The sequence below is a fragment of the Hylobates moloch genome, unplaced genomic scaffold (assembly GCF_009828535.3).
Source record: "Hylobates moloch isolate HMO894 unplaced genomic scaffold, HMol_V3 SCAFFOLD_4, whole genome shotgun sequence".
Taxonomy (NCBI): Eukaryota; Metazoa; Chordata; class Mammalia; order Primates; family Hylobatidae; genus Hylobates; species Hylobates moloch.
The window spans coordinates 134025379-134039119 of NW_026652279.1; the positions used below are offsets into that span (position 1 = coordinate 134025379).

The 13741-nt window shown below is 33.0% G+C and overlaps 1 protein-coding gene across 4 annotated transcripts in view; it reads left to right on the forward strand.

The window, feature by feature from the left end:
* The window catches only part of PIBF1 (progesterone immunomodulatory binding factor 1), a 260610-nt gene that overhangs the window by 99760 nt on the left and 147109 nt on the right, over positions 1-13741 (forward strand). For all 4 annotated transcript variants that reach the window (XR_009213290.1, XM_032151003.2, XM_058437974.1 and 1 more), the window contains exon 11: positions 12537-12702. Coding sequence is in view for 3 of the 4 variants with exons in the window: in XM_032151003.2 (XP_032006894.1) it covers positions 12537-12702 (166 nt within the window). In the remaining variant the exon portion in view is untranslated. The remainder of the gene's footprint in view (positions 1-12536; positions 12703-13741) is intronic.

Consider the following 13741-nt stretch of genomic DNA (forward strand, 5'->3'; position numbering starts at 1 on the left):
CTAAATGTTTTAGGAGTTTTAATTAATTTTATTCTCAATTTTTATTTCTCATAATTGCTTTGTGTGAGGAAATTAAGGCTCAAGGAGGTTTTCTGAAAATGCCATGGCTAGGATTACAAATAAATTACAAAAACTTTAAGTAACTTTAGCAAGATTACAGGATACAAGTTAACTATGAAAAAATTTAATTGTATTTCTGTATGTTAGCACTATGCATTTAAAAATTGGAAATTTTCTAAAATAAACCTTTACAACAGCAGAAAAATATCAAATACTTAGGGATAAAATTAACAAAATATGAAGCAAGTACAGGACCTGTACACTGAAAACTAGTAAATATTGCTGAGAAAAAAAGAAAAACCTGAATAAGTGGAGCAAGATATCATGTTCATAGATTTGAACACTTAATTTTGCTGTAGTGTCAAATTTTCCCAAACCGACTTACAGAGTCAGTGCAATTCTGATCAAAAACTCAATAGACTTTTTTTGTAGTCTAATCAGCTAACCTAAAATTTACATGGAAATCGAAAGGACCAGAACATCCAAAACAATTTTGAAAAAGGGAGATGAAGGTGCCTAGATAGTTCAGTGAGGAAATGATAATCTTTTCAACAAATTTTGCTAAACCATTTAGATACCATATTCAAAAAAGTGCACCTCCACCCCTACTTCGTACATACAAAAATTAATTTGTAATTCATACATCTAAATGTAAGATCAAAAACTAGAAAAAATGGGAAAACCTTAGAAACCTTGAGTTATCAAAGGTTGCATAAATAGGACATAAAGAACGTGAACCATAAAGAAAAACTTGTTTTCTTTTTTTTTGAGCTGGAGTTTCGCTCTTGTTGTCCAGGCTGGAGTGCTGCAGTGGGCGCGATCTCTGCTCACTGCAACCTCCACCTCCCCAGTTCAAGCGATTCTCCTGCCTCAGCCTCCCAAGTAGCTGGGATTTCAGGCATGCATCACCACGCCTAGCTAATTTTGTATTTTTAGTAGAAGCGAGGTTTCACCATGTTCGTCAGGCTGGTCTGACCTCAGGCACTCCACCTGCCTTGGCCTCCCAAAGTGCTGGGATTACAGGCATGAGCCAACACACCTGGCCTAAGGAAAACTTGATATTCCAACTTGGCTGGTAGTTGGGAGACAAAAAGAAAAACTTGTTAAATTGGACTTACTCAAAACAAAAAAAAAAATTGCTCTTCTGTTAATAAAGGAGAAAGACAAGCCATAGTCTTGAGGAAAATATTTGAAAACCACATATCAAATAAAGGGCTTATATCCAGAACTCTTGCAACTTAAGAAGACAAGCTACTCAATTTAAAATTTTTTTAAATGGCCAAAGGATTTGAACAGACACTTGATGAAAGTAGAAATACAGATGACCAATAAGCACAAGAAAAGATGCTAAACATTAATCATCAGGAAAATGGAAATTATACCGAAATTCATTACCACTACCACCACTAGAATGGCTAGATTTTAAAACACTGATATTACCAAGTGTTGGTAAGGTTCTCAGTTAACTCGAATGTCCACACATTGCTTATGTGAATGCAGAATCACAGTCACTTTGTGTGACTGTGTCAAACAATTTGACAGTTTTTAAGAAGGTTAAACATAAACTTAGTATAAGATCCAGCATTCCTATTTCTAGTTATTTACTCAAGAGAAATGAAAAACCTATATACATACAAAGACTTCCGTGTAAATGTTTATAGCCACTATATTTCTAATGTCCCCAAACTGAAACAACTAGTGCATCAAACTAAATTTGAGTTTATACATGCCTTGGAATACTACATAGCAATAAAAAAGGAGGAAACTACTAATACATGGAAAATATTTTTATTATAAAAGCTCTATGTTGAAAGAAGACAAGCACAAAAGACTACATAGTGTTTGATTCCATTTATATGACGTAATAAAAAAGGCAAAACTAATGACACAAATCCAATCAACAGTTGCCAAGAGCCAGGGGTGGAATGAGAACTGACTGAAAAGCAGCAGCACAGAGAGTTTTTGCGGGTGATGGGAATGATGTTATGATCGTAGTCACGGTTGCATGGCCAAAACATTTGTTGAAACTTACGAACTTGTACACTTAAAATTAGTGAATTTTGTATGTAAATTGTGCTCCAATAAAACTGGTTTTTTAAATGGCTTAAGTGGCTGTTTATTTTTTAGAGCAGTTTTAGGTTCACTGCAAAATTGAAAAGAGGTACAGATTGCTCATATAACCCCTACCCCTACACATGTATAGCCTACCCCATTATGAACATCCCCACCAGAGTGCTACATTTGTTACAATTCATGAATCTACACTGACAAATCATTATCACCCAAACTCTGTAGTTTTCATTAGGGTTCACTCTTGGTCCAACTACTTTTTAATACTTTCATCTGTGGTCCAAGTTTACTCTTAGGTTGTACGTTCTGTATGTTTGGACAAATCTGTAATGCATCTATCTATCAATGTAGTATCATTCAGAATAGTTTCATTACTGTATTATTTTACTGTCTCCATGGTTTTACCTTTTTCAAAATGTCATAATCATACAGTATGTAATCTTTTCATACTGTCTTTTTTTACTTAGTAGTTTGCATTTAAGGTTTCTCCCTGTCTTTTCATGACTTCATAGCTCATATCTTTCAGTGCTGAATAATATTCTATTGCTGAGATGTATCACAGTTCATCTGTTCACCTACCAAAGGACATGTTGTTTGCTTCCAGGTTATGGCAGTTATGAATAAATCTGCTGTAAACATCCTTGTGCAGTTTTTTGGGTAGATAAGTGTTTAATTCCTTTGGGCAAATATGCAAAGAGTGTGATTGTTGCATCTTATGGTAAGAGTGCTTAGTTTCGTAAGAAACCACAAAATGTGTCAGTGTAGTGTGGGGGAAAAAAAAAAGAAGAAACCACCAAACTGTTTTCCAAAGTGGCTATATCGGTATGCATCTCCACCAGCAGTGAATGAGAATTCCTGTTACTCCATATCTTTGCCAGCTTTTGGCATTGCCAGTGTTCTGGATTTGGGCCGTTCTAATACATGTATAGTGGTATCTCATTGTTGTTTTAACTTACATTTTCCTGATGACATATGATGCAGAGCATCTTTTCATGTGTTTATTGGCCATCAGTGTATCTTCTTTGGTGATGTGGCTATTAAGATCTTTAGCCCATTTTTTAATAGGGTTGTTTGTTATCTTGTTGAGTTTTAAAAGTTCTTTGTATATTTTGGATAACAACCCTTCGTGAGATAGGTATTTTGCAAGTATTTTCTCCCCGTCTGGGGTTTTTATTTTCCTTCTCTTGATGGTGTCTTTCACAGTGCAGAAACTTTTAACTTTAATAAAGTCCAGTTTATTCTTTTTTTCATGGATTATGCATTTGTTGTTTTGTCTAAAAAGTCATGGCCCAGACCAAGGTTATCTAGATTGTCTTATGTTATCCTTAGGAATTTTATAATTTTTCATTTTACACTTAGGTATATGATTTATTTTGAGTTAATTTTTGCAAAGGTGTAAGGTCTGTGTTCAGATTCTTTTTTTTCTCATTTTATAAACAGCTGTAGAAAATAAAAATGTAATTATAATATGTGTTTACTGAGTGCCTAACATAAGATTATATTTACTATCTATTTGTTTGAACATCCCAAGATAGAATTTAACAGAAATACTAATAAGTAATTATTTGGTCCATTAAGTCTAATGAGAGAAATAAGAGGTGGGGAAATAGTGATTTACTTCTTATTATGTCTTCTATTTATGTCTTTTTTGTATGCCCTCATGATAAACTTTATTACATTCTTGTAGGTAGGCTAGTGAGTCACACATAGATTCCTAAAATTGTGTATAAAATTTGTAATAATTTTAACTTGTTACAGAACTCAGAGCCTGTCATATCACACTACTTTTGCTCCCTTTTTTTGCATTTCTTTTTTGTAAGTATTTTTAGAATGTTGTCATGTCTCCTTCTACCACCATAGCCATTATCCAAACTGTATATTTTTTGAAAGTTTAATCTTTTTTGTAGTTTGGACATACCTAACCTATAATCATTTTGGTTTCTCTTTTCTTCACTCTGTGTAATTTGTTTTCATCTTTTACAGATACCTAAACCTGGAAACAATAATCTTAATTCACTGGTTTTTTCATACTTCAAAAGAGACTGCCCCTCATCAAATTAGTGTTTAATATTTTAATGTTTTCTATCCTGGCTTGGACCTATTTAGCATTCTAATTTTATAACACCTAAAAACCTGATGGTTACTATGACTCCATTCATTCACTCAGTAAACATTAAGAGTTAGTAATATTCTGGATATACCATTATCTCATTAAGAGCTTATAATATGCCAGAATATATATTAGATCCTAGGAATCCAAAGACGGATTAGACAAGATTCCTGCACTGAAGTAACTTATATTTTAATTGTACAGTGTGTTGTTGTGAGCATTTTACTTTTGTTAGCTCACATTATCATCCAGAACTCAACATGCCCAAGTTTTCCCCCAAGAATTTTGATTCAGAAAGTCTCAGGCAGAACCATGGCATCTAGAGTTCTTAGAAGTTCCACAAGTGATTCTGATGGTCTTCCCTGGTTAGGCTAGATAAAGTCAACCTCAGGAGTCATCCTCATCCTTAGAAAAGAAAAAAGTGTTGCTAATGATCCAGCTTTACTACCAGACCATCTAGGCTTAAAGACCCATGACTCTGGTTGCTGTATTCAGGAGTTTTTTGGAGTATTCCTTAGCCCATTTCAGAACACTAATTTGGATAAATTAACATTTATAGGGCTTCCCTATTATTAGGAAGTTGATCTAAATAAATGACTTTTACATCCCTTTTTGCCTTTTACAATATGTATGTTAACCATAGTAAATTCATTTCTTTTCTTGAGCTATATATTACTGAAAAATAGGACAAAAGCATGATTAGCCTCCATCCTGCTACTATTAATACTTTACACTATTCTTCATAAAAGCATCCTCCTAAAAGTGCTTTTTCTAATGACTTTTTAAGATTCAGTTTATATGTTCTGAATTTTTTTCTTTAGTGTAGATCAACACTGAGATATACATTAAAAGCAGCATAAAATAGAGTTTTGAGTGCTATGAAGCACTAATATAATAAATACTCTTGGTTCGGAGGATAATTCAAGCTGAATTTAAAGTGTTTGTTGTCATGTTGACACAAAAGGGAAAACAGACCCAATCAAACACTGTTATAAAATGTTTTACTCTAATTTTATCTCATACATGCTTTTATTTTATGGCAACATTCCTTTCCTTACATTTGTTTCAGTTAAGTACTCTTCACATACCTGTAGTACCACCTATTTTTTTTTTACTTTATAAGATGGCCAGATATTACTACATGTTGTTTATTTTATTAATGGCATTACATATTTTATTTGATCATGATATGATAGATGCATTGAATTACTCCAAATACATGCTTGAAATTCTTATAAATCCATGGTACAGTTGTCAGACATACTCAGCATTTTTAACTCAGCAAAAAAAGACTTCTCACATTCATTTAAGAATTAGCTTGTAAGCCAAAAATGACAGATGTAGTATTGCAGCTGAGAAGTGAACTGGTTGAAGAAATCATCTAAATGGCAGAAACGTTTGGAGAAATACCCAAACTTCTTTTAAATTCCTTTCTCATGTTCTTTAGTCATCATTGTTGCAACATTAATGTTGGCTTTAAAAGTTTTCCCTACTTCCTTTCTTTTCAATTTGGAAAATTTCACGTTGAAAACACCTGAGTTAATAGAACTGTGTTACTCTATAGTTTTTCTTTTTTTTTTTTTCCAACTCCCTGGACATCTTTGGGCTCTATAATTGTATATGTACATTTTTGAACTAATGTAATTGCTCCCCTAATTTTCATCAAAAATAATTTTGATTCAGTATCCAGGTATATATTTAAAATTTTTAAATATACAGATAACTAAAAAGCAAAAGAAAACAGTTGGTAGAATAATAGGTAGCAGTAATGCACAAAAGTACACTCTAAGATAACATTTTGTATTTTAATAACATGAAAGGAAAGTAATTTCAGATATATTCTCTAAGTTATGATATAGATATATATGTGTGAATATAGTTTTATAGTTTTTGAAATACATAAAACTTGGATACTTTTTGTCTTCTTAAAGTAAAAAAATTAGAAGTTATATATTGAGTATAATAGGGTAAGTGTGCTTATTTTTGTATTCTGAGATCTTTCAAATATTTTCAGGATATAAAAAATAACTAACCAAAGACCTATACCATATACTAGCCACTGATGTAGTAATACTTCATCTCTGTTTAGCTAATAACACTTTGTTGTGAGAAGTAAAAGATATATCTAAGCCAAAATTATTTAAATGGAAAGTACTTAATTTTTTATTTTTAAATTTCTCATATAAAAATTTTTTGAGTTGCCTTCAGTAAAATTAATTTTAAGTTGAACCATGTAATATAAAAATGTAATTTTCTCCTCTCACCTCTCTTTTCCCAGATACCTTTACCTATATGGGATATTATTTCTTATTTCTTAAGGATGTACACTTCCTTTCTTTTTATATAACTCAGTGTCCTTGTGTGATTTCAGATATATCCATGATTCATGTCTAAATATGTATATAATGAGTCAAGTTTTTATTTTTAAAAGGAACACATCAGAATATATGGACCCAAATAAGAATACCCTCCACCAAGGTCAATACAGTAGAAGCCCGTATGCTTTTTCCGACCATGTTGGTATTGCTCAATACAGTTATTTTACAGCACAGTTCTTGGAATAACTTTTCATTTTAACAGTCTTATTCCTTCAAAGATAAGTTTTTGTTTTTGGAAATTCAACCATTCAGAGTAAAGCCCATTGCATTTGGTGGGTGAATAAACTAGGTATACTGTTTGTTGTGAACAATGGGTGAGAAATTGGGGAGATGTTAACTATTTAACAATGAAAGAATTGTTGAGAATGGAAAATTATGAGGCCAATTGAAAATCTTATTTTTGAAGGAGGTTTAATAACATAAGATTTTTAAGTTATAATATTGGGAGAAGGATAGCAAATTCTATATGAAAGCATAATTCATATGTAATATGCATAGCAAACATTTATAGAGAATAATATCAAATATTGGTGAGGATATGGAGAAACCATATTTCATACACTTAGAGTTGCATTTTAAATTGATGTAGCCATTTGGGAGGAAAAATGGCAGTATCAAAATGTAAAATCTTTGACCCAACAATTTCACTTCATGGTATCTTTCTTAAACGTTTGCTTGTGCATGGGAGGCAATTCTTAGGATGATCTTTGAAGCACTGTGTATAATGCTTTGAAGCAATCTAAATGTTAATCCATTTAGAATTAAATAAATTGGAATTAATTAAATGATTATGTCCACATTGTGGTCTATTATATAGCAAATGGAAAGAACGAGGTATAGACATGGAAAAAACAGATCCCAAGACAGTCTATATGAAAAAAGGAAGTTACAGAGAAGAATATGTGTGATATGCCATTTGTTTAAAAAAAAGAAAAAAACTGATATATCAATTCATATGTGATATACATGCATGTTAAAAAAAACAAACCTGTTAGATACACAGAAAACTAATAACAGTGATTATCTCTCAAAGGAGAAATGGAATTGAGAGTAGTGATACAGGTCTGGGCTGGGTGCGGTGACCCACACCTATAATCCCAGCACTTTGGAAGGCTGAGATAGGAGGATGGCTTGAGCCCAGGATTTCGAGACCAGCCTGGGCAACATAGTGAGACCCTGTCTCTACAAAAAATACAAAAAAAAAGAAGAAGTCTGTAATCTTTATTTGTAATGTTTGGAGTTTTTAGCCTCACATTGGATTTGATAAATTATTTATAGAATTGAAAATAAATTTGAAAATATTTACTTGTGCAGAGAAGAAAATTTATGAAAATATAAACAGCTTATCCTTATGAGCAAGATTGAATTCTCAGTTGACTAGACACATCAGCTTCTGTCCTTGTCAACTACAATTTCTTACAGCTGAATCTACCAAAGACTGAATGTATCTGGAGATTCAGGCCCATCTTTGTTTCACAGTTCTTTCAAGTGTAGAAAGTTTGTCAACCTCTGCCCCACTTGCTTGTGGAATTTAAAACTAAACTTTCCTGCCCAGACAAAAGACTTAGCAGTCTATCTCTGACTACCTACTTCTGTGTATTCTTCTAAGCTCCAGTATTCTTTCTTTATTGACCCATCTCCCCATATTTCAGCATAAAGTTGAAAGTATCTTTCAGTGCTGTGTTATTAGTTAATTTGCCTAATAACTGAATACTAAAAATCTTTCCCTGAACCCTTACTGGTACTGGAGATCTTGTGACTTTGCTTAACTTCTTTTGCCAGTCTACCTTGGGGCAGGGTCTTACTTCCCATACTCTTTATCTGTACACAGTTGTCCTGCCACATACAGATAAATGCTTTGCCTCAACTGCTGCACTATCTTACTTCCAACCTGGACCAGTTGTTAAATTTCTTAATGCAAGTACCATATTCTGGCCCTGGTTATTACGTGAACCACACCACTGAGTTTTAATACTTTTTAGGTATTATGCCTTAGCCTGTTTACCGAATGAGATTTGATAACTGGGTTCAAAATTTTTAATGTAATACAAGCCATGAACATTTTGTGTACAGAATTCAAAAATCAGTTGTTTCTCATTGAAATAAAAAAGATTAAATAAGCAGTTAAAATGGGTTAAATATGGGTCTTTCACTGTATTACTCAATGATCTTGTTAATAAGAGTTGGAAATAAACCATATACATGCGTGGCTTAATACGTCAGAGTCTAACAAGTAAAACTTCCCCTGTAGAGTCTACATGTAAAGACTGCCAATGTAAATTTTGTTATGAAAACCTGTTATTTGATGTTTTATCCAGTACTTTTATTACCAAATATGTTTTCCTATTTCTGAGACTCCACTGTCACATTGATGTCTCTCCTGTGGTTATTTCTCAGCATCCGAGAACATGTCCTGCTACTGGGAGTTTAATTCATCCTAGCCTGAGAGCACTTCTTATGGATTACTTTCTTTGTAGCTCCCTGTGTAATGGCTGATTTTCACCTTTTAACATTTTTTCTCCCTGTACTTCCAAACCCAGAAGTGCTGTTGCAGTGAATATTCCTTCAGAGCAAACCATTAGTTCTCGTTCTTTCTGTTATTTTTAAAGTAGTATTTGGTATATGGTTGGGTCTTATGAAAACTAAAAACCCGGTTACAAATGTAGCGTAAAGACAAATTGAGCCAAATTTTAGGCCTGGGGATGAGATGGTTGTGAGAATAGGTGGAGATTCTATGTGGAAAATTTGACCTCTTAAGGTTACTATGCTAATAAATTAGAATATCAAACGTGAAGTTGTTAATGTATGAATAATACTGACTTACCTCAAATAAGATGTTCAGATTGAGAGTATGAGATGAGAAGTCTGAGTCAACAAAGTAAAATGTGATGGGTTATATTAGCAAAACAAGGTAAGTGGGAGTTACCCGAAACTAGCTCCTGGGCATCATCAGTTCCTCACTGTTGGAGCTACTTTTGTAGCTATGTTTGTTCAACATTTTCAGAGTTCAGTTTAACAAAATAATTACACAGGCTTAATAATTTGAGGCAGATCCTTTCACTTACGTAAACAACATGGAAATAGACTAGTCCTTTAGAATTACCATTTCATTTTACGAAGCTTCAGTTTATGAAACTTAACTGTATTCAAATTTTTAGGAGATAATTCTTGTTACCGCCTCGGTGGTTTATTGTTTAACTTCTGTTAAATTTTCTCTATTCTAAATGTCTAAATATTGTTTACTGTTTAACTTTTCAATATAAGGAAATCATATTAGTGTCAAAAGTAACTTTCAGGTGCCATGTAATGAATAAAAACAGGTGATGCTAAAAGCTAAGTTTTTAATTACCTATTTGGAGTTGGCATTGATATCCAAAGCAACAACGTCCCAAATCCATAAAAAGGCAAAATTTGCAGTTTAATCTTTTTAGGATAAGTTATCTTAAAGGTCAATATTACATTCTAAATAACTTATCCAGAATTTATTTCATAATATGGTCTATGTATGTCCTAGTCTCACATACAAAGAAAGTATTGATTTCACACATTTAGTACATTTATATTTATAAACCAACTGGCCTCAAAGAGTACAGGGACATTTGTATGTCATAAAATGTTGAATTAATACTTTTTTTAGTAAAAAGTATTTTTTTTTTACCACTTCACACACACTAGGATGCATAATCAAAAGGCAGACAATGATAAGCGTTGTTAAGAATGTGGAGAAATTGGCACCCTCGTTATTGCTGATGGGAATGTAAAATGGTGCAACCCTGTTGGAAAAAAGTTGGGCAGTTTCTCAAAAAGTTAAAAATAGAGTGACATACGACATAGCAATTCTGTTCCTAGGTATATAACCAAGAGAAATGAATTCATGTTTACACAAAAACTTGTACATAAATGTTCATGGTAGCATTATTCATCATAGCCCAAAATCAGAAACAACCCAAATGTCCATCAACTGATGAATCATAAGCAAAATGTGATGTAGTTATTGAATGTTATTCGGTTATAAAAAGGAATGAAATGTTGATTACAACATGAATGAACCTTGAAAACATCAGAAGGCCACATATTATATGAGTCCATTAAAACGAAATGTTCAGAGTAAGCAAACTTTTAGAGACAAAAAGTAGATCAGTGGTTGCCAGACCTGGATGAAGAGGAGAATGGGGAGTGACTAATGAACATGGGGATTTTTTAGGGTAATTAAAATGTTTTTAATTAGATAATGATGCGCAACTTTGTAAATAAGCTAAAAACCACAGAACTGTGTATGTTAAAAGAGTGAATTTTATGGTATATGAATTATGTCTCAGTAAAAAATTTTTCAGTGTTTGTTTTTCTATATAAAAAGGTATTTGTTAATAAAATTGTAAAAAGTTTTATATAATTAATGCCAGGATTTTCCAAAAAAGTTAGTCACAAAAACTGACATTCACTTTAAAACTTTACTGTATATTAATGTGAAATGTGCATTGTATGGAACTTCCACCGATCTGAGACTTGAAGTAGCCCATGGTGTATATCTAATGCCTATCTTCTCTGATTATATTTTGAATGGTATTTTCACTCACTGACAGGAATGAAATAGCCTTTAAAAAGCATTTTAAAGTTTATCTTACCTCAGAAATGTCAGTTATGAATATTATGTAATAGCAGAAAGACTATCACTGTGAAGTCGAATATAAAATTGGGCTTCATCCTGAAATTTACTGGCAGTGTGTTCCTGTTAAAGAAATTATTTGACATCTCTGAGCCTCAGGTTCTTCATCTGCAAAATATCTAGTAGATCCATTGTAAGAATTAAATGAGATACCATAGATAAAACAGACTATGCTCTCTGCTTCACTGCCCTGCATATAACTCACATTTCTTCTCCCTAGAATACTTCCCACCCCTTACCTCCTTGTGTCTTACACACACACACACACACACACACACACACACACACACGCCCCTCTGCACAAACCAAGTTAGGTCTCCTTCATATATGTTCCCACTGAACCTAGGGATTACCCTATTGAAGTACTTACCATTGAATTTTCGTGTTTATTTGCCTGTTTTCCCCAGAAAACTGTAAGTTCTTTTAAAAAGCAATATTTTTTCTACCAATGTATACACATTACCTAGCATACTGACTAGCTCAATAAATATTTGAATAAATGAATTTTAATATCATACCCAGCATTATACTGGGTTCATAATAGCTCCCTGAAAAGATACAGTGTATCTGTATTTTGCTTTTGTGTTAGAACACAATCAACCTTAAGTATTTTCAAATTTATAGTATGTGGTGATTTATATGTTAAGTGGAAATGTTTTTAATTACTGGTTATACCTATGGAATGAAGAGAATTTTCCTTATCTGAGTTGTAATAGACTACTTGTAGGTCTATATTTATCTTCAACAGTTCGTACATTTTTTTCTTGTAATATCAAAATATATGTGTATTTACTAAGTTTATTTTGCAAGTGTTTCAAGAATTTGTAGTTTAATGTGCATATTTCATTGCTTTCTTCTCCATCTGACATTATTTAGACTTAGGATAAAATAGCAAGCTGGGAAACAGTGCCATAGATTTAAAAAGGCCTATGAGAAATATAGAAATTAAATCATTCTAAGCAATGTAACTGAAATTTGCTCTTGCCATTTACAAAATGATAGGAAATAATTATTTTGGCTAGGAAGAATGAAAATAAGGGTAGAATGGTGAAAGTTAATTGATATGTTCACTGGAATTACTTATTTTCATACATATACCTACCTAAATTATTTATAAAAGCATTGCTGAATAAATATAAATTATTAACTCCACAAATATGGGGGAGTAGAAAACATAGAAGTAAGGTTTATGATTACTTAAATCATTGAGACTGCTTTCTTTAGAGTGTCATAACCATTCTGCTTCTTTCAGGTACAGAGAACTACAACTTAGTACAGAAAGCAAAGTAACAGAATTTTTCCATCAAAGTAAATTAAAATCTTTTGAAAGTGAGCGTGTTCAACTTCTACAAGAGGAAACAGCAAGAAATCTCACACAGTGTCAACTGGAATGTGAAAAATATCAGAAAAAATTGGAGGTACATGTACAAGCTTTTCTTTCAACATTAGCATGGCATGTAAACTCCCTAAGTACAAGATTTATATTGAGCTTTATTTCTTCTATAGGATGTGGCACTATCCTGCACAAAAAAAAAAAAAACAAGGAAATATGTATTTCAGAAAGATGTATACTGAAAAGGACTAGAATTGTTGGGAAACAAAAAAAGCAAGAAAAGATGTCATTCACAATAGCAACCAAAAATATATAATGACTTGGAATATTTTAAATAAGAACAGTGCAGAATGTATATGAAGAAAACTGTAGAACTTCACTGACACGTGAAATGAAACACCATGTTTCTGGGAGGGAATGAAGTATACATTTTTTCAGTTTTCATTAAATAATATGACGTGTTTCTATCTAATCAAATGCCAGCATATTTTTTAACTGAAAGTAAATCTATAGAACAACTGGAAGGAAAAACAAATACAGAATAGTCAATATTTTTTTTTTCTTTTTTTTTTTTTATTAATTTTTTTGCACACAAAAACAATAAACATTTTCTAATAATACATACAAACAAAAATGCGTATCAAACATATTAGGAAGGTTGCACATGGGAAGTCGGGGAATAGAAATGGGGGGTGGGAGTTAAAATAAATGAGAGAGGGACTTTATATGGATCAGTGATAATAACTCAATCCTCTATTTGACAAAGAAGAGGGAGAAGGAAGAGGAAGAAAAAGAAAGTGGGATAAAGGATCAGAAAGGGAGGAAAATAGAAAAAATTAGAGTATGACTCCCAGGGTAGACCTGTTTTGTTGTCACTGAGTTGGTTGGTTAGTTTGTCTGTTGTATTTTTCATGTTTCGCCATGTTGGCCAGACTGGTCTCGAACTCCTAGCCCGAAGTGATCAACCCGCCTCGCCCCCCAGAGTGCCGGGACCACAGGCGTGAGCCACCACGTCCAGCCCCCACATTGCTTCTGGCCTCCGTGGTAGACCTCCGAGACGGAGTGGCTGGGCAGAGGCGCTCCTCACTTCCCAGACGGGGTGGCCAGGCAGAGACGCTCCTCAC